Here is a 27960-nt window from a genome sequence, read left to right on the forward strand (position 1 = left end):
TCACTCTTTTTCTAAACCCATTTTCATTTATCCTAACAAAATTAGGATAAATCTCTCCTTTACTATATTATACTAAAGGATTAATATATTACTCATTCCTATAAACTGCTTAATCTCCAAAACAATATACATACATTCATTAATACATTTGTTCTCTGGGATCTCACAAACGTTTCATTTATTCATCCTTATTCCATACCCACATACATACTCCCTCTTAATGACAAAATTTTAGAAGGAGAAAAATTTTAAATCCTTTCATGTGGTGATTTACTATAATTAATACACTCCATATTTATATAGAATTCGCTAAACTCCCGGCATCTACGAGGGGACAAAGCGAGATTCTTTTCCGAGGCTACTCGCACGTGTGAAAAACTTAGTGCTATCAGGTAAATTCTTGGCTAAAATTTTGGGTGCTTTTACGCAGGTGAAAAAAATCCACTCCTCAGAAGTCTCGACCTTTTGGGCCGCATTAAATCCATCCCATCGCAAATGGATTACTTTCTTTAGCATTCTAGGATTCCTTTTTCATATTAGACAGTGCTTATATTTTACGCTCACTGGTTTCAATAATTTGAGGACGACATTTATTTGAACTGATGCATTTTCAGTTTGACGATTAATACGGGCGTCAATGTCGATCAGGGCTCAAAAATATTGAATATGGGAAAAAAAAAGGTGAAAGCGCGGGCCTATTCGTACATTTGACGTCCCCGAGAAATGAAAGAGGCTTTTGACGGTGAAATTTTGACCGTCGTATTCCCGAAAAGCAGCAGACAGGCCTAGAAAGCAGCAAATATGGAAGACGGCCTGCAGAGAAGCAGCTGAAAAGGGCGATTCACTGACGGAATTTGAAAACTGAGAGTCAGATGAAAGTGGGTCTTTCGAAGGCGCGCCCTTTTTCCGTCACATAACGGACAAAAGAAAAACAAATTTTTTTGATAATCGTTTTGGTTTTAGTTTAGGAGATTATATTTTGTCTCGAGGAGAGGGAGGTAGTCCAGATCAGCGGTCAGAGAGTTGGCAGCTATGCTATCTGTACTGAGATTCCCCCTAGTAATATTATTGCACTCAATCATGTTGTATATTCAACATAGGGCAGCCATATATTTATTCAATTCTGATGGGTTAACCGTATGTCTGTTTGTTAACAACTGCAGTCAGTCTCACTCATTTCGTTGACTACAGTTAACAAGAAGAAACATTCTTCCGTCTCTTAAGCCATGGCCCATTTCTTGTAGCATTTATTTCCAGGGAGAAGGGAGCCAAAGCAGCCATTCATGCGTTCTTATTGTAGGTAGTCATAATACTCTCTGACGAGTGATAGAGAAATCAGGTGCGTTTATAGAGTATGTGGAATGTGTCACTCTCAATGCCCATCAATATCAGGGACACTGCAATCAGTCCCTGCTTGCATGAACACCAACATCATTATCTGTAAGTTCAAGTAGCTTACCGAGTGCACACAGTGGCATTTGGGTGTTACAGCGATGAACATCATAGTGGCTATGACTACCCTTCTTGTTATAGTGAAACTGCTGCCAACCAGATGATGAAAAGTATGATTTTTGTCAGCATTCTCTGAGGTGTTGGGTTGGTCTTTGATATTTCTCTTTCTGATGCTGTCAAGGCTTTGAATGATATTAGTTAGTATATAGAGATGGGTTGCTCTACTTCAAGGCTAGAGAATGAGGAGGTAGTGATATTATGCAAGGAGAGGAAGAAGCTTATGAAGCAGGCAGTGGACCAAAGGTATGCTCTCGCAACAGCTCATGTTACTTACATTCATTGTCTTAGAAACATTGGCATTACCCTTAGGAAATTTGCGGAAGAACAGAACATAGAACCAGTAGAAGAACAGGACTACGGTAGTACTAGTCCTATATTGACACTGCGCATACCGGCAACGGCTGAAACAATTGCTCTACCAGATAAGGGCGCAGCAGCTCCTCTGCCGCTCCGTTCCCCGTCCCAAACTCCACCCCAATCACCACCCGAATCCCCGCGACAACAAAAGGAGAGCCCTTCCGGTTCTTCTCCATCACCTGATAATAGGCCTTCTTCTCCTTCCTTTTATGAAAGTCCCCATTATCTGAGATCAGTGGGAAACCGATCCATGACATACGAGGAGAGACCTTTCTCTCCAGACAGAATTAGAATGGATTCTTATGTTCTTCCACAGTATGGGATGACTGATTTTTTCAGTAGCAACATGCCTCCTCACGCCCCCATTGGGCCTTCTGTCAATGGCAGTGAGAGTAGGTATCCGTATTACCCTCCTCCACCACCACCTCCACCTAGTAACTTTAGTTGGGATTTCTTCAATCCATTTACTTCCCTAGAGGACTCGTTTGGTTTCCAAGAGCAGAAGAGAATCAGTCGTACTTCTGATGATGATTTGAAACAAGTAAGGGAAGAAGAGGGAATTCCTGATCTTGAAGAGGATGATCACATAGAGGATGACAGTGATGAGGGGGAGAAAGGCAAAATGCGAGTTGAGGAGCGGACTTTAGAGGCTAATGCATCCTCACAGAATTCATCTTGCAGTGAAGAACTTGAAACAATCCATACTTGTTCGGGGGATAAGGGTGGAGATGAGGACAAAGAAGAAGAGAAATTGCATGTTGTAGAGACAAAGCAGTCGGATGAAGTAATAAATGAACTGAAAGTTGAGGTGATCAATGCTGTTACTAATGAAGTTATTTCAGAGAAGAAAGATCTTGCCATTCTAGACTCAAGCAGGGTAAGAAATTTGCTTGAAGTTATGAGGGACATTGAAGACCAGTTTATAAGAGCTTACGATTCAGGGAAGGAAGTTGCAAGGATGCTCGAGGCAAACAAAGTGCATTATCAGTCAAGCTTGACTGAAATTAAAGGTATTGTTCAAATTCTATTTTATTAGTAGAATAGTTTAAATTTTTAAACTGCTTGTCTTGCGAAGTCTTATTCAATGAGAATAATTGGAAAGGGGAATAAACAGAAGAATGCTAAAGACAGGGTTACTCTCCTGGCCAGTTCTATTTAATGTTGTTCCATGGGATTTGACCTATGACTGCTGTGAGGCTGAGCCTGCAGGAAATCTACTGGTTGAAACTTCATAACAAGATGTTTCTAAACAAATAGAGTGATGCTATGGCATCATGGGATTGAACTTGTTTGTATCAGAAACTAGCATGGTATCCACGATCATCTATTCCTAATGAAAAGCTGAAACATTGTGCATTGATAGCGTAGTACTAGTTATCCACAAAGAACTTTTAGTGTAGTCGAGGGCACTACTTCCTGTAAAAGAAAATAGTTTCTCAGTGGTTGAGAATTAATCAGCACTGAGAAATTAATTTTCTTCTCTGTTTATAATACAGGGGCATGCGACATAGGCTAATGCATTGCTTTTCTTTATAATGCTAAGTTTTCAACTGCTGTTGGATATGGAAACTTGCCAGTGCAAGAAGAGATGATGTAATAATGTATCTTATCGACCTGCTGTATAGCATACGCAGGAATTCAGAGCATGAGAAGCCAGTCTTTTGGTATTTCTAACTTCTATGTGCACAGAAGTGGCTGTTTGATGGAATTATTCCCATAATTAAGTTATTAATATTTTATGTGTTATGTTTTAATGCTGAGAGAATGTTTTCTTTACCATCTGATGACTTGCTCTTCTTACATGCACATGCAGAACATTCTGCAAAGGTTTTAAATGCTATAACTTGGCATCGATCATCATCTTCGTCATCTCCATTATCTAAGTCTCATTTTACATCCAGTCCAAAGGACCCAGTGAATGATAATAATGGTGATCTTTTCGAGGATGGTGGCATGATATCTGGAAGTCATGCATCAACATTGGAAAGGCTATACGCATGGGAGAAAAAGCTTTATGATGAAGTGAAGGTATAATTTGCTCTTGAATTTCTTTGTTATATTATAATCAAAGTTGTAGATACTTATTGGTTTGTCCCAATCATTCCAGAGACAGAGGATAACAATGTACTATGCATGTTTATAAAGCATATCAAAACATCTATTGATTTTAGAATCCTTTGTTATGATAAGAGGTATTTTATTAGATTATGGGCCCTTTTGTGCATCAATTAGTAGTGGTAATATTTGTGAACCAAAAGTAACTGATCTTCAGGAATAGTAAGGGGGCTGGAAAAGCTTCCTAGGTGTTTTATTCTCATGATATTTGATTCTGGGAGTGGGAGACTGTACTATATACAGTAGAAAAGTAACCTATGACCATGTTTTCTATTCCTGCATACCATCTGCTTTGGTAAGCTTTAATGCTTAGGAAATTTGGCGATAAGACTATAGAAAGAATCAACTCTTTCAATAATGGATAAATTGCACACTTTTCATTTCCAGGTTCATCTTTATAGCCAACTCCTCGTGGCAAACAAAACTAAAATGCAAACAATGGTCAAATTCCATGTTCTTCAGATTTGTAGATTTAACTAGTTGATCGTGCACCCTTCACAATCGATATCATGGCCTATATATTTTTCAATATGTTGCAGTTAAATACATTCTTTTTGGTCAAAATCTAGTCCTGCAGACTCAGACACTTCTCAAAAGATATTACATACAAATCCTTTTATCTTTTTAGCTTATTGTAATGCATTCATACAAATAAATTCGGACCTATCTTGAGGACATACCATGTTGTTAGAAAGTGAGCTAAAGATAACATGCAAGCTAGCCGATAAAAATAAAGTAGAAGTAAGCATCTGTAATTGTATTCAGATGCTCCAGCACTTGCGGTCCTTGACTTGTAATTACCATTTGAGCTTGAGAACAGTGCTAATGAATATGCCATAGGTGTAGTATTAAAGTAGGGAGGACATCTAGTCCAATGTCATTTCGAAGCAGTTTCACAAGCTAAGCTCGATTACAACACATATGACAAAGAATTCTATGCCTTCGTCCAAGCACTCAAGCAGCAGCTTCATTATATTCTTGGTAAAGGTAATTTTTCTTTTTGATCACAAACCCCTTCAGTTTTTGAACTTAGTCTTAGGTTCAAGAATATGAACATTTCAAGTGGGTATCTTACATTAACAGTTTCATTTGGTGGTTGTCACCAACAAAGTTACAGTTCTTCTTGGTTGCCCTCCTTATGTTGTAGTATTTTGGATATTCATTGTACAAGATATGATGAGTAGAAAGCTTTCTACTTCAGGGATATGCAATTTGGCCTAATTGTTCAAGCTCTATATCTAACATTGGTAATCAAACACCTTTCCTTGACTATAATTTTCGGGATGAGTTGTTCAATAATTTCACTCAGCTTTGTGTTCCCACTGGCCTCTCTCGCCAACTTTTGTTGAAGGAAGCTTTCTTGTGTTTCTATGGTGGACATCAAAATGTAAAAGTACAGTGTTTTTGATGGTAATTTTATTGGCCTTTTAGCAGAAGTAGGTTGAGGATTACATCTGTCAGTGCTCTCTTTGCAGTCAGTTTAAGCTTTCCAATCAAAAGCTTGGGTTATATCAACCATTGCCAATACCTTTTCAACCATTTCTGTGGACGTAATAGTGGATTTTCAAACACTTAGCATTGCTGTGATTGTATATTTATGGTTGGCTGTTGGTTTCCAAACTGGCTATCATTATACTATGCTTCAAGACCATGGATGCTCCACAACCTGCAGTGTTGTTCTTCAAGCATGTTTGGAACAATTTTGGGTTGCTGCTCAACACCATTTCAGAGCATGAATCACGCTTCTTGAGTCATTTTTGGCAATCATTGTGAAGCTTTTGTGTTGTCAATTTCACTTCTCTACTTTCAATCATCTGCAGACAGATGTTTTTAGTCTCACTTTTAGTCCACGCTCTTTGGATTTCTTATTAGAGGAAGAAGCAGCGAGATACCTATTTTCATGTTATTGAACATAGCTACAACTAAGCTAGGCATTCTTCTAAAGGGCATTCCCCTTTTGAAATATTTTATGCCTTCCAATTTTAATCACTTTACGAATTTTGGTAACTTTTAAAGCTCCAAAGACCTTCCACCAGCAAATGGAGCAAGACAAGGCTTCTACCTTTGTGCCAAATTTGGCCAAGTTGCAGCCAAAAATTTGGGACCTTCTTCAGAAAACTCAAGGCAACTTCAAGGCACTTAATCATTGACTTCAAGTTCATCATTCCTTTGAAGTTGGTGATTGTGTTTGACTTCACTTGAACGAACAAAGGTTTCACAAGAAACCATCTCAATTTAAAGTCTATTAGAACTAACTTTGCATCTTTCTCCAAGCATTTGGATCAAATGCCTTTTAACTTGATCTTCCAGCTCAGCTTGGCATCCTTGATCTTGTCAATGTGATTAGGCTCAAGTTGGATGATCCATCTTAATTGGAGGAGATTTCTATCTGTCATTTTAAGGCTTCCATTCCCGATTTTTGACATCACTTGGCTTGAGATACTTTGCTTGATGTTCATCTACACACCAACTGCAAGTGGAAAACAACTTCATACCTTGTTGGATAGAGAGGAACACTACTGACTCCGACCAAATGGTCCTCTGAGTTTGCTGTCCCCATTTTTTTTCTCTCAAATCTCATTTACAAACTGGGTACAATTTCCTCTAAGCAGGGAGGAAACTATAAGGACATAATATATTACGAGAATACTTCTGGTGCTCACTCTAACTCTCTACATGCCCTAGGTTACTGCAAATATGCACAGAACTGTTTCATTGAATTTTAATTTTTAAGTCCTACATTAATATTGATTAAGTACTTTTTGCCCTAATGCTTTGCTTTTTCAATCTGTTTTCCTTTACTCTCGTATGCAGTAAGGTCACCTGAATTTTTTGTAGCTAATGCATTGCAAGAACAGAAAAAATAAAGCTTTTTAATAAACAAATCAGTTTGTAATAAAATACCACATGTAGGGATCTTAGGGTCCAAATGCCTCATCCGAGGCATGTTTTTAGGATTTTTATTGCTAAAGGAGGGATTATTATTTGTATATAAATCCAGAATGGGGGAGATGTCTTTCATAATCTATACATATAATTGCTTCAGGGAAAATTCAAAATGTCAAATTATTCTGCTCCTTCTTGATGATATCCATTCTTTTTTCATAATTTATACATATAATTGCTTCAGTGAGAATTCAAAATGTCAAATTATTCTGCTTCTTCATGATGATATCCATTCTTTTTCCTCCTTGGCATTTGGAACTTATCCCTCAAATCTGCACTTTACTCTATCAGATGTTTGCAAGATTCACTTTACAGTATATCCTTGTATCCTGTTGTAAAATATTCTTTCAAAAATGGTTTAGTTGTCTCTTTTTTAAGTCCTTGTGTAGGTAACCAAATAAATTCACTATAACAAAAGGCTCATTAATTTGCAAGATTATATCATAAAATCTCTTGGATAATTGAATTTCTCATAGCTGTCAATATGCTTGGTTGAATTGGAACTAATGCGAATTAGAGTAGCTGGATACGTCTCTGCCCCTACGTGGGAATGCATATCCCTGTATCCGATATGGATACGAATACAATACAATGCGGGTACACGTTGGATGCCGTATTCACGTGTGCCCAAAAAACCTTGATTTTTCAACCTTGCTGGATATTGCGTGATTAGATTTTTTTCACTATTCCAACCCCCACGTCCTTTGTATAGGGATGTTTCCGAGACTTGGGGACTTGGAGGAAACGTCCTCCCACAGCACCACCACCTCTGCCATGTCCGTGGGGATGTTGCCAGGTCGCTTGCTATATGGCACATGCCATTATATACTGATTGCAACCTTTAACTTCGTGAAAACTAGTTTGCCTTTCGTGGGGCACTTGTAGAGATGTTATATTGCAGATTTTGCCTTGAATATTTCAATTCACATCCATTTGTATAGTAGTGTCGCCCCCTACTGCCACTTTGCCACTGTCCCCTCGCTGTCCTCAAATTTAGGCCCTTGGTTCCCCTATCCCCAAAACCCATCCTCGCGTCCTTGTATCCCCTCGTCAGAAAATTCCGTGGAACTATAATTAAAAAAAAATAATGTCGTAAATCTTCCTAAGTTTTTTTGGTATAAACAAAACCTAATCTAGATGAAGAAGACAAATGAAATGTTTTTTATATTTCAGCAACCCATTTTTTTGGGTTATCTTCCAAAGCAACTCTACTATTTTTCACATATTGTAAATTGTTAAATCAACTTATAATAATTTATGTAGCAACTATGTGTCTATAGTGCTTTTAAAGTAATGAAATAATTCAATAAATGTGTATGAGTTTTTTATGAATGTCGTACCTGAATCCATATTGAGGGTCTTGAAAAATGGCCGTATCTGTATCTGATACCGTATTCGTATTTATATCCATATCCATGTCCATGCAACTTGACGTGAACCTATTCTGGCAAAAATAGATCATTGCCTTAGTTGTGTAATCCATACGAAATAGTAGATTCTGAGATTAGGTTTATACAAGGACAGTTTCATATTACTTACTGACAGTTCCTCATTTTGGTGGAAAGTAAAACATCTTGTGGTTCTTGTAAATGATTTTATGTTTGTTTCTTCAAGCAACCCGCAACTTTTGATAAGATGTTCTTTTCTGCAATTTTGCTGGCTTGCTGAAAATGTGGAGGGATGAGATGGTTATCCATGCTACCAGAGTTTTGTGCTGTGAGCTTGGAGGTACTAGAGGTGTGTTTGTCAAGTTTGGTGCTTTCTGAAGTTATTTTGCAGTCATCCATTTCATTCTACCCTATCTTGCGAAAGATAGCAGGATGAACGTTTTTTGCACATGCATATTCTGGTTATCAATTTGGTCTGAAAGTATCTTATACAACTTCTTTTCTTATCTGTTACCATGTCAATTTAACTTACACTTTTCGTTTTTTTGAGCCAAGAATTCAGCAGGGCTTTTTTATTTTAAAAAATTGGTTCAATACAAGTACACCTTTTCCAAAATCTATTCTTGATGGTATTTGTAGTTGCAGGATTGCTTCCATAGCATGGTGCATCAATATTGCATTGGGAGTTTGTTTGTAGTTTTCTGGTTTTGTTTTAAGAGTCACATTCCTTCAAAAAAGCACTGCCTTCTTATTTTGGATCTAATTCTCAACTTTATTTTTAGTCCATGGATGTTACTGATTGAAGGCAACATGATTTGCTTTTCCATATCTAGAGTCCTCCCATGGCATTCATGTCAACGAAAGGCCTTCTTCCTCTGAGGAGACTACTTGTTCCTGTAGAAATCTCTTTCATCAACTGGAATCCTGTTCTTCATTTAGAATCATCCTTCTGTTCTTGGTGACAAAGGAGTTCATTGTGATAACAATCTTAAAATGCTGCTTGTCTCTTTCTTCATTGTTAATTCCTTATCGATGTTGTTATTGAGAATGAAATTAGGCTATGAGGCATGACATTAATCACATGAATCATCAGTCGTTTGACATGATCATAGAAAAAGAGCCTGCACCTCTGTAGTTTGGTCATCTGATATTGTCCTTGAGTAATTAAGACTCTTGAGCAACAAGACATATGGCTTGACTAGTTGGCAATAAGATTGATTTATGATCAGCATCTGATTCCCATGAGATCTAAGACTTTAGTAGTCAGTGTTATTCCTTATTCTTCAGGAGCTCATTAACAAGCATGCAGCTCATTTTTCCCCCAAGAACTTGAACATGATAGAATTGCTTTTTTCTCTGTTCTGAGGTGAATAAATTTTGCTTCATTATTGATTTCAGTATGTTTGAAAATTTCAAATTTGCAGGCTGGGGAGCGCACAAGAATAACTTATGAAAGGAAGTGCATCCAACTGAGGAATCAAGATGCTAAGGGAGATGATCCTCAGTCAGTTGATAAGACAAGGGCTGCAATAAAGGATCTACACACAAGAATCAGAGTTGCAATCCAAGCAATTGATTTAGTATCAAAGAGAATCCAGAAACTGAGGGACGAGGAGTTGCAACCACAACTTGCAGAGTTACTGCAAGGGTATGACCTGTTCCCTTGGCAAAATTGTCAGCAGTGATAATTTTGTAGTAGTCTTTGATTAAACCTGTCTTCCATAGAAAGGCTTTTTAAATATCTAACACAGCATTTGTTCTTTGGATAAGATTCTAATTTCTACTTATGTCAAGTTGTGAAATTAGATATATAGTTTTTCCTGCTTAATGATATTGAGTTGGACGGTTGAGACATGCATGATACTTAGCCCTGTATTTCAATAGGTATATGTAGTCACTGATAGGCTGTATGGGTGCGCATAAGTATTGAGCAAATAAGCACAGGTCTTGTCTGTAAAATCACAGTTTAAAAAATCATAAGTTGGCAAACCTAATTTTGACATGGACTCAGCTATCTAACAAAAACATGGCTAGAAATTTTCATACACTAGTTCCTTCTGCAGACTTGCCATAAGTTTCTCTGTAAAACTCTCTGGAACTTGCCTGCAAGTAAATGACAGCTATGAAAAAAACCCACGAGTACTTTTGATTACTTGGTGAGTTTTAAAACTATGACTAAGCTATTAGACAGCTAACAGATACTGTAGGAGCTTGTAAGAGGCCTTGTTCTATGTTTGCTAGTTGCCATGAATCTCACCTTAATAATAACCAGATCTGCAACCACTGGGCATGTAAGCTGCATTCCTGCAGACTCCATTAATGAGACATCCTTCTCATCTAATGGTACACTTTATGAATTTAAGACACCATTAGTGTTTAATACCTTGTTGAATTGGATAATAAAAATAAAAATTAGAAGAGTAGAGACATTGTGCAGTTATTAAGACTTGGGTTGTCAGCTCTATTCATGAGAGCTGTACTCCAGCAAACTCCATTCTCGAGATGCTCTACCCATCTGATTCTATGTATTGTGAATTTCAGACTTCATTGATGTTTAAACCCTGTTGAATTGGATGCTAGGAGTTAAAGGTTTATAGATAATTTGCAATATTTAAAGGAAACGGTGTATGGAATTTAGGGCACACTGCATTACAATGAATGTTGGGAAAAGGTTGAATAACATGTTTCTTGTTTTAAATGTTTGGTTTCCACCATCTGAGATAAAAAGGAAAGGGGGAATAGTTAGCAACTTAGCATGAATCCAAGTGTATTTAAGTGCTAAGTGCATATGATGTTTAAAATGCAGTTCCATTTTTGCAGAGAAACATACCTCTGGAAACATGTTATAAGCAGTCAAATCTCATACAGAAATCCACTGATTGGCATATGACGATAGTGCAGCTCACCTTGCAAATTGTTACAAGCCAAAAACATAAATGCAAGTTATGAACCATATATCTAATATCTTTGCAATGCATTATTAGAACTTAGAAGAGCTTTCCAACCACATGTAATAAGCCTATAGTAATTACCATACAGTACAGGTAACCTCATTGTGCAGCCATGGTTGTGAAGCTAAGACCTTGGTGAAAGCATATGGAAAATATGATATAGTTATAATAAGAGGATTTTAACATCGGAAAGTAAATTTTGTAAGATTTCTGCATGTATCTTGTATGATTATGTGAGCAAAATATTAGAATACAAGATTTCATTAAGCTGTCCAGTGTCACGTCATAAAATTAGACCATGCAGGTTGTTCCGCATGAGGAACACTCCTTTGAAAAAATGCTATAAGCAGTCAATCTCATATAGAGATCGACAATTTGGCAAATGTCGATAGTGCAGCACACCTTGCAAGTTGTTGCAAGCCAAAAATCTAAATGCAAGTTATCAATCAGATATCTTTGCAGTGCACTATTAGAAGAGTTTTCCGACCATATATGACAAACCTGTAAGAATTACTATACAGGACTAGTTACCCAATTGTGCAGCCATGATTGTGAAGCTAAGACTTTTGTAAAAGCATATGGAAAAGATGATACAGTTATAATACGAGTATTCCAACATTGGAAACTAAATTTGTGGGCTTCCTGCATGTATATGATATGGCCATGTGAGCAAAGTATTAGAATACAAGACTTCATTGAGCCATGCAATATCATGTCATAAAATTGGAGCATGTAGGTTGTTTTCCACGATCTCACTGATTATTCCACTGAAGATAGCATTTTTCACCTATTCAAGTTAATATTCCTGTTTATAAACTTTACATTACTTGAGGAAAACAAGCAAGCTCACAACAGCTACACTTGGAATTGACATATGTTGAACTTCCAAAGACTTCACAAATCATGAATTTATTTAAATAAGATTCTCAAAAATAATTTCTATTTTATTTCACAAGAATTTAATGTAAAAGGTGTCCGAACAAAGTCCCAATGATGCTAATGTATGTGTCAAATAGGAAAATGTGATTCAGTTATGCATTTGTAAATAAAGTATAAAATACTCAATAAAGATCTATACATCATCATTTAAGCTGTCCTCCAGCATAAATAATCAAAAACATTATGAACCACATCAATCCTATCTATATAATGGCATTTGAGGAAGTTCTTTGTTATTTGCTAACAAAAACTATCTCTACATGTTGAAGAGCCTTAAAGGAAATGAAATTTGTGGAAAATTGTGTAATGACAGGTGGAAGAAGCTCAGTTTTGTCAGTGTGTTTGTCAAGCAAGTGAGAATCTATGGATGGTTGTAAATTCATATAGAATTTTTTCTTGGATTGTCTAGAACCAGTCTAATCTAGTGAAGTTTACCAAAGTCCTCTAGAATCAGATCTTTGCAGTAGGCAGCACAAGAAGACCAAAAATCAGGGGTGCTTTTTACATAGGTGGTCTTCTTGCAACCAAATAATTTTAATTGTTCATAATCACTTCGCTCACAATTTCTATGCCTATCTCCAAGATAAGCTTCTCCAATAAACCACCAAGCAAAATGAACACTTTTTATCTTAAAAAAGGACTCATAAATTTCAAAATCCTGGTATATGCCATGGAAGAGACAATAAAGTTTACAAGTTTTCTAATCCATGTGTCTGTTCTTCCATCAAACATAGTTGTTATACAATTGTATTGCCAAATTTCAGGCTTGTCTTCTATTAATGTATGCATGTGATTCTCATATCCATCCAACGTTTCCTCATCAAGTACCCCATAGCTAGGGGCTTTAAATGCTGAACCAAAATACTAATGATATCAATCAAGTCTTAGCAATAGAGGGACCTTTCCATGCTCTATGGAAAGTCAAAATAGTATCAAACATATGTTGTCTGCTTTCCTCTCATGCTCATGAAACAGTAGAAGCAGCTTCACTTTTTTGACTTTGAGGCGAGCTGACAGCTTTGGAGAAAAAAACTTCCCAGTTTTAGTTGTAGTCCTTTCCTTTTGTTCCTTTTTCTCCAGAAATATTTCCCAGTGTGCATTCATTTCCTGCATTGCCATAGTAGCAGAAGTGAACAAGTTCTTGGAAATAACTCACCCGTAACCCATACTTCACACATGAAACAAGCAGAATTAGATCTAGAATTTGATTCACTTAGAAGTTTGCCAGTGGGAGGATTGACATTGTTTTGAGCTCTTTCCTTTTTTCTATGTTTTAGGTGGCTGATTTTTATGTTCTGACTTGCAAAGCCTCGGCAAGTCAATTTCATCTGATTTGTTTCTGCTCGCTTGCTTGGACTCATAAGCCTTTCACAAAATTGGTGAGTCCTGCCATTATATGTGAACTTATTGCAGACTTGTCATTAGTTTACTATTTCAAGGTTACTTTTGGACGCTATCACAGAAAACTAGGGACTATTTGTCATTCAGATACTATGTAGGGATTTTATGTATGTTAATAGTGTATTAGATTTTTTAGTATTGGAGTAATATTAGAATTCATGATAAACCTCACCAATTTAGTATATTTTACCAAACAGTATTTTATTATAATTTATAATCTTAAAGGAATAAATGCATTCTTCATGAATCTTAGCACATGGCTTTAGAATGGCAAGCAAGTTTGATTTTGATAATGATCTAATGTTTGGTATGTTTTTAATAAAGTTACTGTGATATTATGTATCAAAGGTCTTCCAGATATCATATTAACTGGAAGAAAAGTCTTTACGATACCCAGATTTTTGGGGGTATTCATTCAAACCCTCTAGGATGCACAATACACATTTTTATACAAATACAAAATAATTTCAATAACCATATTGTAAGTTGCCTAGTCTCATAGAACTCAAACTGTAAATTCTGCCTCTCAACTTGATGACATAAATATGTGTTGTTTGTACATCAACCCTTGGTCAAACAATAGGCTGCTGCATATTCTTTCTCTTCACATGAAAGCGATGATGTTGGTTCCTCTCCTTCCCATTGAATGATGCTTATCAACATCGACAAACAGTATCTCTGGCTGATCAACAACTCTTTCCCAATCTACATCACAATATTTGACAAGTGACAATGCATCCTGCAAGCTGTTCCTGCATACAAAATATTGAAGGTTTTCATTTCTTCGAGAAGCTTGAGTTTTCTTTCAACCACTCCATAACATTTCTATAACTTGATTTACAAACATTGACCGTGTGTTCTATTTGGATCTTTTACACATCATTGCACATATAGAGCATCTGGTTGTACTCTAATAAAGACTACTTCACGTAACATCCCTTTTAATCTTTTGCCTTAGGGCACATATCCATTGACAACATCATTTGAGTTTCCATTAGTGTCTCCATGTGTCTACCATTTAAAACTTTTAGAGGAGACTTTCAATGTATCTCTTCATGTTGGGATGATTCCCGTCATTCCCAGGGGATCTGAGACATTGATGTGCAGTTAAAATGTTTGTGTTCCTAAAGAACTACTTTTGTCTCTGTGCAGTTAGACAGCTAAACTATAGTGGAACTCTCCATGATCTGTCATCTCAAACTCCTTTGCTATCTTTAATTTCATAAAATCTCCGGACTCTTAGAACAAGTGATTCTGAAGAACCAAGATGTTTCTCGATAGGTATATTGTACAATTATGATCTACATAATTTGTGTAAACTACAACAAATACTGTAGCCGGATCTCATATTTTTCTTGAGTTTTATATTCTTCTAACTTCCAAATTATAGTTGCAGGTCTACAAACTTGTAGATCAAACAGCTGGACTATGTTAATTATTTAACTTCTGTAATGATTAAAGAGTGAGAATCTGTACAACAGTTCTCAGGCATGCATTATCCAGTCTATTCACGAGATGTTTAGGTATTTTGGTGTCGGTAGACGTTCTAACTATAGAGAATTCACATAGAGAACAGAGAAGAAGTCAAGAAATTGCGGTTATGGTGATACTAGGGATTGCTCATTTTGGTGATCTAATTCCACACTTAGTGTCCTTGGATAGATTATCTGGTATCAAGAGGTATGAGTTGTGATGGTTAGAAGTGGCTATTGTGTATATCATACAATAATGGCTGATGCTATAGTTTACTATCCTGCAAAGTCCATAGATACTCCTCCAAATTTGGCTATTTGCACACTGATTCACTTCTGTTTTTGCACAAATGGAAATTATGCCTGAGAAGAAGAATAGTTATAATATTCTTAAAAATATGTTGACATTTTTAGCATGTTTGAAAGGCTCAAATTGACTAGAGAAGATCAAATAAATTTTGAAGTTTTGTGAAGTTTACTACAGTTTTAAGGATCAAAGTATAAAATCAACGGTATGCCCACCAGAACTGAAAGTATTGCAACTAATATACCAACTTCAACTTTGTTTAGCTGATCTACAAGCTGATAGCAAAATTCTTTAATTTTCATGTCTCAGCCACTTTATGCTCACCAGAACTGAAAGTATTGTAATTAATATACTAAATTTAAGTTTGTTTAGCTGATCTACATGCTGAAAGCGAAAGTCTTCAATTTTCATGATTCAGTCACTTAATATATTAGGGTGCTGAAGAGTACGCATGTTGTAGTTATGTCTCAATTTGATGTCAAGAATAATATGTTTAGTCTAAAACTTGGAAACGGGCAGTGTATATTGTACCCCTGTGCTTTGGCACGCAAGAAAGGACTGACCAAACTAGCATATATGTCATTGTGCCCTGAAAGCTAAGCTGTTTTGCGTGAATAAGGGATGGTTTGTGATCTTTGATTGCTTTTATCATCTATCAAGTTTCCTGCGATGGCTTGTGATGTTCTATGCTCTCCCATCTTGCATGAATTACTTGGCTGTGTTTATTGCCTTCCACACTAACAAGCAGATGTTTACTTTCCAAGTTTCCACTGCAATGGCAATTTCATCTAGAAAGGAACCTGATCAAGTTCATATTTTATCATCTTGATGGCCTGAGAGAACTAGTAAGTCATGTTTATGCTAGTACTTGTTGTTGGGTTGAGTACTACTCTGGTTCAGCTGTGCTGAATTTATTATAGGTAGTTACTGCCAGCTGGCATAAGAACAACATCATCCCCTTTAAAAGGTTCCGATTTTTAATGGGAAGGTTATACTCTCATCAGAAGCATTATAGGACCACCAGCACATCCAGAGACTTTGAGATGGGAAAATATTAATGGATATGCCCCCTGTGCTTAAGGAAAAAGAAGAGGTCTAATAATTTTTTTTCTGGGGAGCCCTGCAATGTCAAAAGGTATCCACTTGTGTTCATAAGTTTCTCCAACTGTTTGGTTTGGGGATTAGAAATAGTCCAGCCAACGGCTGATTATTTAGTCCCTAAATTGTTGCTGCCTTATTTTTTTGTCACTATTTTCTCTTAAACAACCATGCCCTGCCTTGGATTCATGAATAATGGCAAACAAAGGAACTAAGCAACATAATTGTGTGGCTGGCAGATTTGGAGAGTTAAAACAAATTACAAATTTAGAGGTATAGTTGCAACAACTACCTAACTTATGCCAAATAAAATACAAATATGAATGAATTTGAATCATTGAACCAGGTCCATAAAAAACACCGTAAGTGCAAAACATGAGGGGAATATTATAGATTTCTGTTCCATTTTAATCATATATAAAGATTTTCTGATTGTATCCTACTCTTGGTTGGCTTCCCTTTCCCTGAAGCTACTCTGGAAGCATTATGACTAGGGAAATCTCTCTTTACATGGGCAATGCCAGAAAGCACATGGCCATACATACCTTCAAGAAATGAAACTCAGATACTATTAAAACCATTGAAGGTCAGCTTGTCTAAAACCCTTCAACAAATAAAATGAGTCGGTGTTTTGCTGGGAAGGAGCCTTTTGTCTTGTCTTCCAGAAACAACTAATAACTATCAAATTTGTATGCAACAGATTCTTTTGAGTGTCCATCACATAATAATCCCCTGGAAGTTGCAAATTAATACAACAGCTTACTGAATTCTGAAAGCTGCCATTTACTATTAAATTGTCAGTTCTTTTGACAAAATGGAACCTTTTCGTTAGTGTGGATCATGAAAATTAAGTGACTGAATCATGAAAATTGAAAACTTCCAGGTCACTTAATATTTTAGTAATCGCAAGCATCTTCCAGACAACGTTACAGCTGTTCACTTACAATTAGGCTGGGGTCCATGGAGGGGGGCTTCCTAAAAAAATAGAGCATGAGCTGCTAGAGAGTTTTTAGGAATACTTTAAAGCTGGTGGTCCCATGAATTTTATATTGTAATTCAGCTTAAAATTTAAACTCCTAAGTTTAGGGATGCTGGCAGTCTCATGAACTTTGTAGTGCAATCAGCTTAAGTTTAAATTCCTAAATTTAAGCAAGCTGGTGGAAAAAAAAATAGTTCTCTCTAATATCGAGATGATTGACAAGTGGCATAAATAATTCCTAAGCTGGTGGGGCAAACTCTAGCCCCACCCCATTTTCACCTGCTTAAATTTACAAGGCTAAAAAGTAGAGGCTCTATTTTTTTGGAAAAGATTCCAAATAATCCCTTAGCAAAAAAGTATTTTTAACATGGGACTGTCTCTTCCTTAAAAATAGAGCTTAAGCCCCCCTCATAGAACCCTTGCCTTAGTTTCAGCGTCTTCCAGGCAACTTTACAACAAGAAAGGATTTCTAAGACATGAAGGGTGAGACTACAGCACAAACAGCAGCATTTTCAAGGTTCAGAATCCTTGTTAAACAAAGACCTCCATCAGTCTGCAACAGCAAGCCTATCGTGAACTTGTATCTCAATTTCATATCAGCAATTTATTCTCTCATAAGACCAGAAACAAAATTTGAGGTTGGAATTACTTTGGAATTCATTGGTACATGTAGCAGCAATCTCTATTGACAAAAAAAATTTGGTTAGCATTAGGGAAAAATAATAAAAAAATGCCACAAGAATAAAAAATGCCGCAAGAATAAAAAAATCTTAACCCTAACCATAACCCAGAAACCCCAAAAATCGTATTTAATCAAGATACATAATGGTCTTTTGGAAAATTGTGACTTAATCATGAGTTTTCCGTGATTAAATTGCGATTTCCTGGTCAAAAGATCAGTTTGATTTTCTCGAGAAGACTGCAATATTTTGAATAAAAAATTCCCCGGCTGGCCGAGAAATGATTTATTGCAATTTAATACTGATTTCTGCTTTTATGGACTGCACACATATCAACTTGGTGCCCACCGATCCACTTTGTTACGCATCCGCTTGCCTTGCAATGATGTGTATCACACGCCTCACTGTGTACTTTTTGCTATGCAGTGCATCACCTTCCTCCAATCTGTCTCATCGCTTGCAACATGGAAGGGACAAACCGTATCACCAACTTGCCTTCTCTTGTTGGTGTCTCCACGAGATAACAATTTGCAAACCTTGGGTATGTCAATTAGCATAGATGTTTTGAATGTTTTACGGTGTGCAGCAGATTATAACATGGATGCCTCAAGTATGTGACTTGTTCTTGAAGATTAGCCCAGTGAACCATGTTTTGCTTAATCCTATGGTCTGTGAGATTGATGCTTGTGTACATATAACTATTTAATAATTTACATGCTGTTATTTAGATTTTTATACACATACTTGATTAGCTTCGTGACCTATAGCATGGAATCCCTCGGTTAGAGTGTTAATAATGACAATATTGAAAATATGTGCATCCTAATGTTGACTTCAACTGGTTTGATGAGCCCAACTATTATTATTTATTTGTTACCCACTATATCTTACAATTTGCTGTTTTCTTGTGGATAAAATATTGCTAGTACCACCCATGACAATACAGGATTGTTTAGTCAAGTAAGAGGGGAGTAGGATGAAAAATTGACACAGGTGGAGGAAACTCAAAATTTGATGCTGTAACATTGTGGATGCGCTAAGCCCTTATGAGGATTTTTTAATTCTTACTTTGCGTTTTGATGTGCCAGAGTTCATCAATGTCAAACCAAAGAAATTGAAATTCGTCAAAAATTAATCCATAACCTAAAAAATGTTCAAATTCATCTAAAAGATCATCCATATTGATAAAAGTGGACGTTTTAAGCTTCTCGACCGAAAGGGGAGGAGACAAAAACTTAAGAGATTCTCTGAAATCCACTTTCCTGAATATCGCTGGTGAGAGCCAACGGCTGGTGTATAAAATGGGGCGGCGTTTTCTTTCGAGTCTGAAGCGAGTCCCAACTACTGATACAGGTAAGCCAAAGCTGTTAAGGGCATCGCATATGGCGCAAGGATCGGCATGATCTGGAATGTGACATGGCTTTGAAACCTTTCAATATCTGCCCCGAAGATGCTGAACAAACGCCACTTCATTTCAGGTCTAGTTTGGAGAATTCATTTGGCTTATGGTCAAGATGTTGGGAAGGGTGTCATAAACTTCGCATTTAATATTTAATTGGTTAATAAATGGTCTATTTTTATGCATCATACTGGTCATTATTGCTGTGTATGTTTTGTTATAAGCTCATATAAAGGTTATAAAGCATGTATGCCAATGCAAGTAATGTAAGAGAATTTATGATGGATTGAGGGGAGTTATACTGTTGACTAACTTATAATGTATGTATGTTATGATGTGTCGAATAATTTTTTGAAACAAGGTTATGACGACTTATTTTATGTTATGATAAGGTGTAAACCTAATATAACTTGTTGACCATCTCATAAAGAAAGACATCGGAATTTGGGATAAAATATGATATCACTTTTGGGTCATAGTTTTGGCATGTGATTTTGGTAAAGCATATTTAGTTTATGGTTTGAGTTTGCCAGTTTAAGAGATGTTAGAGGGATGTTTCACAGTAAGTTTGTAGGTATTGTTATATTTTGGAATCACTCTAGATTGATTTTTGGGTGTTTTCTTATGCGAAGGCTTCTTGTTTGAATTGTTCTGTAACGATATCTGATTTATACATTGATTTAGGGTTTTGAGGTTGGGTTTTTTATCAAAAGTATTTTTAGGATACATCATTCTATAATGGTTATACTTATTTTTGTGTTCATATTCTTTTTTCTAATATTTTAGATTGTATTTTTTTCAATTTTTGTTCTAATATATCAGCATAGGAAGCATTTCCACATCTTAACTAGATTTCTGTAAACTGAGAGTTTAATTGCTAATTGTTCGGGACGTGTCCCTGGGCTAAAATCCCCCATCCCCCATCCTCGTATCCGGGTACATTTATTACAAAATTTGTGGCCCCAAAATTACAAAATTTGTGGGAAACGTTCTGGAAACTTGGCAACGATTCTCAAAGAGGACGACCCCCGTCCCCTAGATGATTGGGGACCCCTGTGACATCCCCTAACCGCCGTCCCCCTTTTCCTAGCACATATAAAAATAAAAAAAAGAAGGCTAAAATGTTTTAAAAAAACATTTATTTATTTCTTTTTGTGGTCCCCACGCCTCAGCAATAGTACATTTCCAGGATGGGGGATTAATTGTATTTTGAGAGTGAAATATTGATGGTTGCCATTTTTGTTTAGTTTGTTTCAATAATTTTGAGAGTGAAATATTGATGATTGCCATTTTTGTTCAGTTTGTTCCAATAAATAAGTTATTACATATTAGAGTCTATTGGTTGCTCACATTTTGGAAGGCATGTTGCATTATATTTACAGATCAGACATTTAATAAATTTTTGGGAGGTAATTTTGATTGGGTAATTTAAATTTTCACTGATATGAAAGGTAAATTTAAATTTTGATTTGGAGGTTCAATTTGCTGATGATAGTAAAAGCCCTTTGAAATATGAATAACAGCTTGATAATGAGTTTCACAAACACCCAAAACTTGGTAGTGCATAAAGAAGCTGTTGTAGGTCATAATAGTAATGGAATACTATCAAAATATCTTCCAACCATAAAGAAACAATGAAATACATGCAAACAAGTACTGACATATTGACCATGAAATCTGAATTATGAATGCATATTGAGTATTGACAAGGAATTTTGAACACAAATGTGGTATGTTAAGGTTCTATAGTGTACATATACATGCTTTATCCATGTTTTCATATGAATATAATGTATATATACATGCTTCATCTATTTTTCATATGAACATTTAAATTTCCTATATAGTGTACATATACATATACATATATATGCTTTATCCATGTTTACATATGAATATAATGTATATATACATGCTTTAATTAAAAATATTATTATTTTTATGTTCAGCCTTCTTATTAGAAATATTTATTTATAATTATAATTTTATAAACTGTTATTAATCTTAATATATTTAAATTAAATTAAATTTATTTTAATATATATTTTTTTATTTGAATATATATTAGAATTACAGATTTGTTTTATTCAAATTTAATCATGAATTTCTTTTCTGAATTCTATTAGTTGATGAACTTGTTCTGAATATTTTCTTCCCTGAACTCGAGCACAAAAATAAACCCTGTGATATAGGTTGATTTTATATAATTTAAATGCCATGGTTGAGGTCGTACTGATAAACGAAGGACCTGAAAATGTGAACAAAATCTGGACTTCGTATTTAGTGGTAATAGGTTTAGTTATTCAGAAGTCAGTTTTATTCAGATAAAGCTATGGATATTTGTAGAAGTAAATGATAAAATATTATTTTGGCTATAAATCTCGACTTTTCTGGGGGCTTGATTAAAATATTTGTTCATATAAAGTAAGGAGGCAGATCAAGAAATGGTAGAGCTTTACAAGGAGAGATTTCAGGCTAGCAAAGACTGTAGCCCTGGTTTCCGACGTTAATTATACTTCCAAATGAAAAATTAAAAAATTATTTAGTCCAAACCAAACGAAGAAACAAATCACAAATGTCAAAATGTACTGAAAAGTGGGAAATATTGTTGAGAGCAAAAGTTAGAAAAGAAGTTAAACACCAAAAGGTCATCAACAGGAGAGAAGACTCACAGATATGGATGAGCTCAATGGTAGGTCGCTGAGTAATCACCACTGCTAATTGGCTGATTCAAAAAATACGAGGGATTGCATCTCATCTTTGGAAGAAGAGCAGAATTATATACTCTAAACAAATCATTTTGTTCTAAATGAAGAGACGAGAGGAAAAAAAGGAATGATGCCATCCTTTGGAAGAAAAAGCAATATCTCATTTTCTAAACAAACCATTCATTTTAAAAGAAATGTTTAGTATTTTATGTTAGGAAAATGGTGTCTCAACCTTACATTAATAAAAAAGTATTGTTGATAAAATGTTATTATTGATTAAGTTTCAGAATGCAAAGAATTTCAGGAATAGAATTCCAATTTTTTCAATTTTCAAATTTCAAATTTTTATAAAAAATACGTTCAAATTCGGTCATTAATTCGTACTGTCACTTTTTTATTGAACGTTTTTTTAAAGGTTTTTGAAAAGCGTTTAGGGTTTCTTTGATTTTCGGCAGATTTTCTTTATAAAACACTGCTCTCCGCCTCTGTAAACACACAACGTAGATTTTCTTTAGGGTTTTCGAAGTTGGAGTGTGTGAAGAGGCTGCGGATTGCGTGAAGAGGTCGCAGGGGAGTGTGTGAAGAGGCTGAGTTAAACTGCTGCAAGGGCTTCTTTCTATTCTCCCGTGGCTGCAGGGTTGCCGTCTCTGCCGGGCTTAGGCTGAGTATTACATATATTAAAAAATAAACAAAATTATATTAACAAATAATTTTGATATAAGGCAAATTTTAAACTATTATGTATATTTAGAATAGTATTATATATATTTAAAAATAAACAAATTATTAGAAATATTACATACATTTAAAAATAAACAAAATTATATAAAATGAATTTTATTCTATTTTTTATTCGAATTCGAACCTTGTGACGGAGATTGTTGATATGTGAGTGTGGGGGTTGAAGGGAATACCCCTTGCAGGCTCCAATCCCCTGATTGGCTGGGGTCTAAGAGGTAACACACCTCAGATGGGGTTTTTGGGGGCAGCACCCTTGAAACCAAATTTCACTTATAATTTATTGTTGTGAATCCTAACCGTTTATCATTAGGTTGTAGATGTAACAGTGGATATTTTGTGTATTTTGATTGTCTTGGAAGGCAACCATATTTTATGAGGGCATTGTATTACGGTATTGTATTTGAAGAGTCTGATAGTTGTTGGGTTGCCTCTGGCTCTTCGTTGGTGATACTCTCTTCTTAAAAACTTGTTCTGCAATTATATTGTAATCTGTTGTTGATCGGGCAACTTTTGGAATGTGGTGTTTTTCTGCCAAAAGAGTTTTCCCCACGTAAACCATTGTTATATATGCATGCTATTTATGTTTATTTCTGTTAAGTTTTTATAACTGTTGTAAAGATCTTTAAAAGTTTTGTGTTACCCTCCTCTTAAAATTAATGTAAAAAATTATTCTGCTACCTTAAATACCTTACATAGCAGGGGTTCTTTAGATAAGAGTATATATAAAAATCTTAAAAATAAATTTTCTATAAACAATAAAAAATTGTCTCTAGACTCAGTTTAAACAACGACAATTTTTATTTTTTAAATAACCAGTGAAAATGGTTAACCTTTTTGCAACCTGTCAATGCAAATCCATATTTCCAAATTGAAAATCTTTGCTGAAGAATATGTGAGTGGTTAGTTATATTAAATATATTTATTAGGCCTAAGAAAATGCAGAGTGCTGCTGATCAGGCTTATCAAATATATTGGCCATGCTTTCTTAATCAGTACCTTGCTGTCCACTTTTTGTGTCTTCAATGTTTGTGATCGAATATTGACAACAGAGTAACAATGTAGCCACAGCAATCAGTGCCAAATAACCTTTGTCCTTTTGACTGCTGTGTGAAGTCATTGGCAGATGACTTTTATCATCTAGTTAAGTCATCACTGCATAAGAAATTTTTATCACATGTTATTTAAAATTTTAATCAAGGATGGAAGTAAGCATGAATTTTATCATGTTTAACATGTAGTTAAGTAATCACTGCATGGGAATTTTCATCACATTTTATTTAAATATTTATCAACTAAGGATGGAAGTAAGCATGCACTTGCATAAGCGCTGTGCAGTGTTTGCACTTGTTGAATTTTGCATCTACAAATCAGCTCTATATTTATCATTTCTGATGGTATTGCAGGGCAATGTTTGTTGAAGTAATTTATATTAGATACAATATTCTTTGTCGACCAAAATTGCAGTTGCTTGTGAACGTTGTTCAAATTGTTTTATGCATTTCAAGATTGCTTTTGGTGGGCTGCATTGATAATATTTTATTTCTTGTGTAAGATTTAATCCATTAGTCTTAATATTGTGTGTTATGCCGTGTAAGGTTGAACCTTATTATTGGGGTTTTTTAACCTGAGTTATTATTACTAATAGCATCTTTGCAATTAGATGATATGTATATCAGTTTTACAATTTCAGTTTACATAACAGGGAATTGATTTTACAGGCTGATGAGAATGTGGAAAGTTATGCTGGAATCTCATCAAACGCAGAACCAGATAATAGCTGAGGCTAAATCTCTTGGTAGCTCCGTCGGTGGTAGAATGTCTAATGAATTGCATCGACATACAACACTTCAGCTAGAAAGTGAGCTTCAGAGATGGCATACAAGCTTTAGCAATTGGATCAGTGCCCAAAAGGCATATGTAGAAGCCCTAAATGGTTGGCTCATGAAATGCATTATTCAAGAGCCTGAAGGCTCTTTGAAAGGAAGGGTATTATTCTCCCCCCGAAGAATTGGTGCTCCTCCTTTGTTCAGTATATGCAAGGATTGGATTCCTGCATTTGAGAAATTGCCAGAGAAGGCCGTTGTTCAATCCATCCGAAGCTTTGCAGCAGACATCCGAACCTTACATACACAGCAAGATGAGGAGCAACGCCAGAAACGGAAGGCTGAAAACGCTGCAAAAGCTCTTGATAAAAGAATTGCCTCCTTACAAAGGATAGAAGGTAGACAGATTGACCCTCACTTGTCCTCAAATGAAAAATATGAATTGGAACAAGGCCAGGTTATAAGTGCTGATAGGAGAATGTCCATTGATTCATTTAGAAAAAAAGTGGAAGAAGAGAAAGTGAAACATCATAAGGCTATGGAGCATACTCATCACCAAACCTTGAACACTCTGCAGACAGGATTGACATTTATATTTGAGGCATTGACAGAATTTTCTGCAGGCTCCATGACAACTTATGAGCAATTGTATACTTACAGTGAAAGGCCGAAGTTAACTTATGAAAATGGTGGTATGCCACACGTCAGAGATGGTTAAGGTTCAAGGTCCCTATTTCAAGAGGAATGAACGACTTTTATACTGTGTACGTTGGGGTTTCTTGTCTTGGAACCTGAAGTATGCATGAGGAAGCATATGAATATGTAGAATATATATTTTTTTCAGACAGGACATTGAAGGAGCTGCTAGTCTGTCAGGTTGGGCAGGGAAGGATGCCTCGAGTTGTACATTATTTTATTGGAATAGCAGTGAAGGTGAATAACCTGTTTATTGGATGAGAAGAAAAACAGAATTTATGAGTCTGTAAATAACTTGTTGATTATTTGTCAAATTATTGTCAATTATTTCTATACGGAAGTGACATCTTGAAATGAAGTTGTTTTGGGCATAATTCATCATTCGTGGTGAGATCTTGGTCTCCATAAACAGACTAGGAGCGATTCCTAACTTGTAAATGTAATTTTTGATGACGAATGGTAAACATGTAGATTTCATTTCTAAGGGCATATCTCAATACATGTAAATCTACATTGCGAAGGGTTCTGATCCAAACAAACGTGGATGAAGAACGAGGGCTACCAGATTTAAAGAACAGGCACGCTACCCTTCAAATCTGATCATGTTTCAGCAAAGTCCTAATTTTGGCGAAATTTGCAAACAATTTCAATATTTTAGATAAGCTGTGTGACATATATTTAGTTCAGACGTGTATAAAACTGTTGCAATGGCCGCAGAACGGTTTACCTGGTTCATAGTTTTGAATTTTTGGATCAAATAAAGACTTTTAATTATATTTGTTTCAAATAACTGACCATCAAATCTCGTTTTTAGAAGTTTTGTTGGCTGCACTCTCTGGTTTCCCCATGATAAAACATATAATAGGGCATTGCTGCTTTATCGAAAAGAGCATTCATATGGGTGTTTTGGGTACCTATGCATTTCACTGTTGGTGGCCACAGGCATGTTAAGAAAGGCAAGCGTCGGTCCTCGTAGGTAGTTTCTTAGCCCAGGAGTTCAGGCATTTGTATACCATCGTTGGTAGGAATGTATAGCATGCTTTCTGGATTTAAGAATTGAATTTGCCGATTTAGTATTGGCCGCAGAGTAGCAAATGGGTCTTGGAGGGCCTTCCGCAAAAGCCTTAGATTTTCACTGGTCTTGTAACAACAGATTTATGCTTTGTATACTGTAATCATAATGTATGATTGTTAAGGATTGTCGCAAGAAGTAATAGAACTGTAAGGTATAGAAGTGCATGCCCTGCCTCTTTACTCTTTCCTATTATATATGTTTTTGGTACTGTTGTAAATTGTGTTGTCATATTTAAATTGTTTTGTTTTGCATCTAAATTGATATAAGTCCTGAATTTCTTAGTTAATAAACTAATCTCAATCCCGTAATGGTTTAGATTTATCATCTGCAACATTATCTCACCTTTTATTAGATTGCGGATGCAGCTCTATCCTTTTATTAGGCTGCATTGCTATCTTGTCTTTTGTTTGTGAAATCAAATTTTTGAAGGGTCGTCTAATATTATTATTCTGCGAGGTAACCTTTTAAAACTTTGAGAGCCAAAATACTCGAATATCTAGGATCTTGTACCTATAAATGGTCTTAAGGTAGTAGTCCTCATGATGAAATAACATCTACACTCTTATTATCAATATTACAGTACTGCATATATTAGCGTTGACATCATAAGCAGCATGGTTTGTTCGGCAAGTCTTCAATGTAGTAATATCTTGATTCCTGTTGTAACCTTTTTCACACATCGCCACATTGCAAATGGGGATCCTCTCCTTTCTTGCTTTCTAGGGTTTTTGTTAGTGCCCGTGGCCTTCTGCTTCAAGTTTTGCTCGGTTCTATCAAGTTTTGAACGGTTTGAGTCTTAAGGATTGAAAGTCAGTTTTTGCAAGCCAGGTAATAACAGAGTTCGGATACCGTCAAAGTGCCTAGAAAGACCAAAGGACGAAGAACACAATTGATTTGAACGAATTTGAACAACTTTCTATATTTAGAAAGTTTGCTTTTTTGCTTTTTCCTACTTTTTAGAAAGTTTCGTTTTTGACATTTTTAGTCCCATCCTCGGTATGGCTATTTTTAGAAAGTTTTCCCTATTTTTTAGGGATGTTTGCTTTTTGCTTTTTCGGAGTGGGGACTTGAGGTTTGCACTAGTACCACTATTTTTAGAAAGTTTGTTTTTTTGTTTTTTCCTGTTTTTTAGGAAGTTTCGTTTTTGGCATTTTTAGCCCGATTCCTGGTATGGCTATTTTTAGAAAGTTTTCCCTATTTTTTAGGGATGCTTGCTTTTTGCTTTTTCAGAGTGGGGACCTAGGGTTTGCACTGGTACCACTGACCTGCTTCGATCGCGATCGAGGATTTCCAAGTTTTGACCTAAAAAGCTAAGTTCCTACATTTTAGGGGTCATGATGCTTCAGATGGTTTGCCTGAGTATGGATTTCAAA

General features: G+C 35.8%; 1 protein-coding gene across 1 annotated transcript; it reads left to right on the forward strand.

Moving 5' to 3' along the window:
- Positions 1 to 551: 551 nt before the first annotated feature.
- LOC131042610 (protein ALTERED PHOSPHATE STARVATION RESPONSE 1) lies at positions 552 to 25996 on the forward strand. The gene is made up of 4 exons (XM_057975922.2): positions 552 to 2879; positions 3683 to 3897; positions 9743 to 9966; positions 24712 to 25996. The coding sequence occupies exons 1-4, from the start codon at positions 1664 to 1666 to the stop codon at positions 25532 to 25534; spliced, it is 2478 nt and encodes an 825-aa protein (XP_057831905.2). The 5' UTR covers positions 552 to 1663; the 3' UTR covers positions 25535 to 25996.
- The last annotated feature ends 1964 nt before the right edge of the window (positions 25997 to 27960 follow it).

Source organism: Cryptomeria japonica, chromosome 5 (assembly GCF_030272615.1).
Source record: "Cryptomeria japonica chromosome 5, Sugi_1.0, whole genome shotgun sequence".
NCBI classification, from domain to species: Eukaryota; Viridiplantae; Streptophyta; class Pinopsida; order Cupressales; family Cupressaceae; genus Cryptomeria; species Cryptomeria japonica.

Coding starts and splice junctions, on each gene's coding strand:
- LOC131042610 (XM_057975922.2), top strand. CDS start 1,664: ATGGGTTGCTCTACTTCAAGGCTAGAGAATGAGGAGGTAGTGATATTA. Junction 3,898..9,742: donor AGCTTTATGATGAAGTGAAG/GTATAATTTGCT, acceptor TCAAATTTGCAG/GCTGGGGAGCGCACAAGAAT. Junction 9,967..24,711: donor CTTGCAGAGTTACTGCAAGG/GTATGACCTGTT, acceptor TTGATTTTACAG/GCTGATGAGAATGTGGAAAG.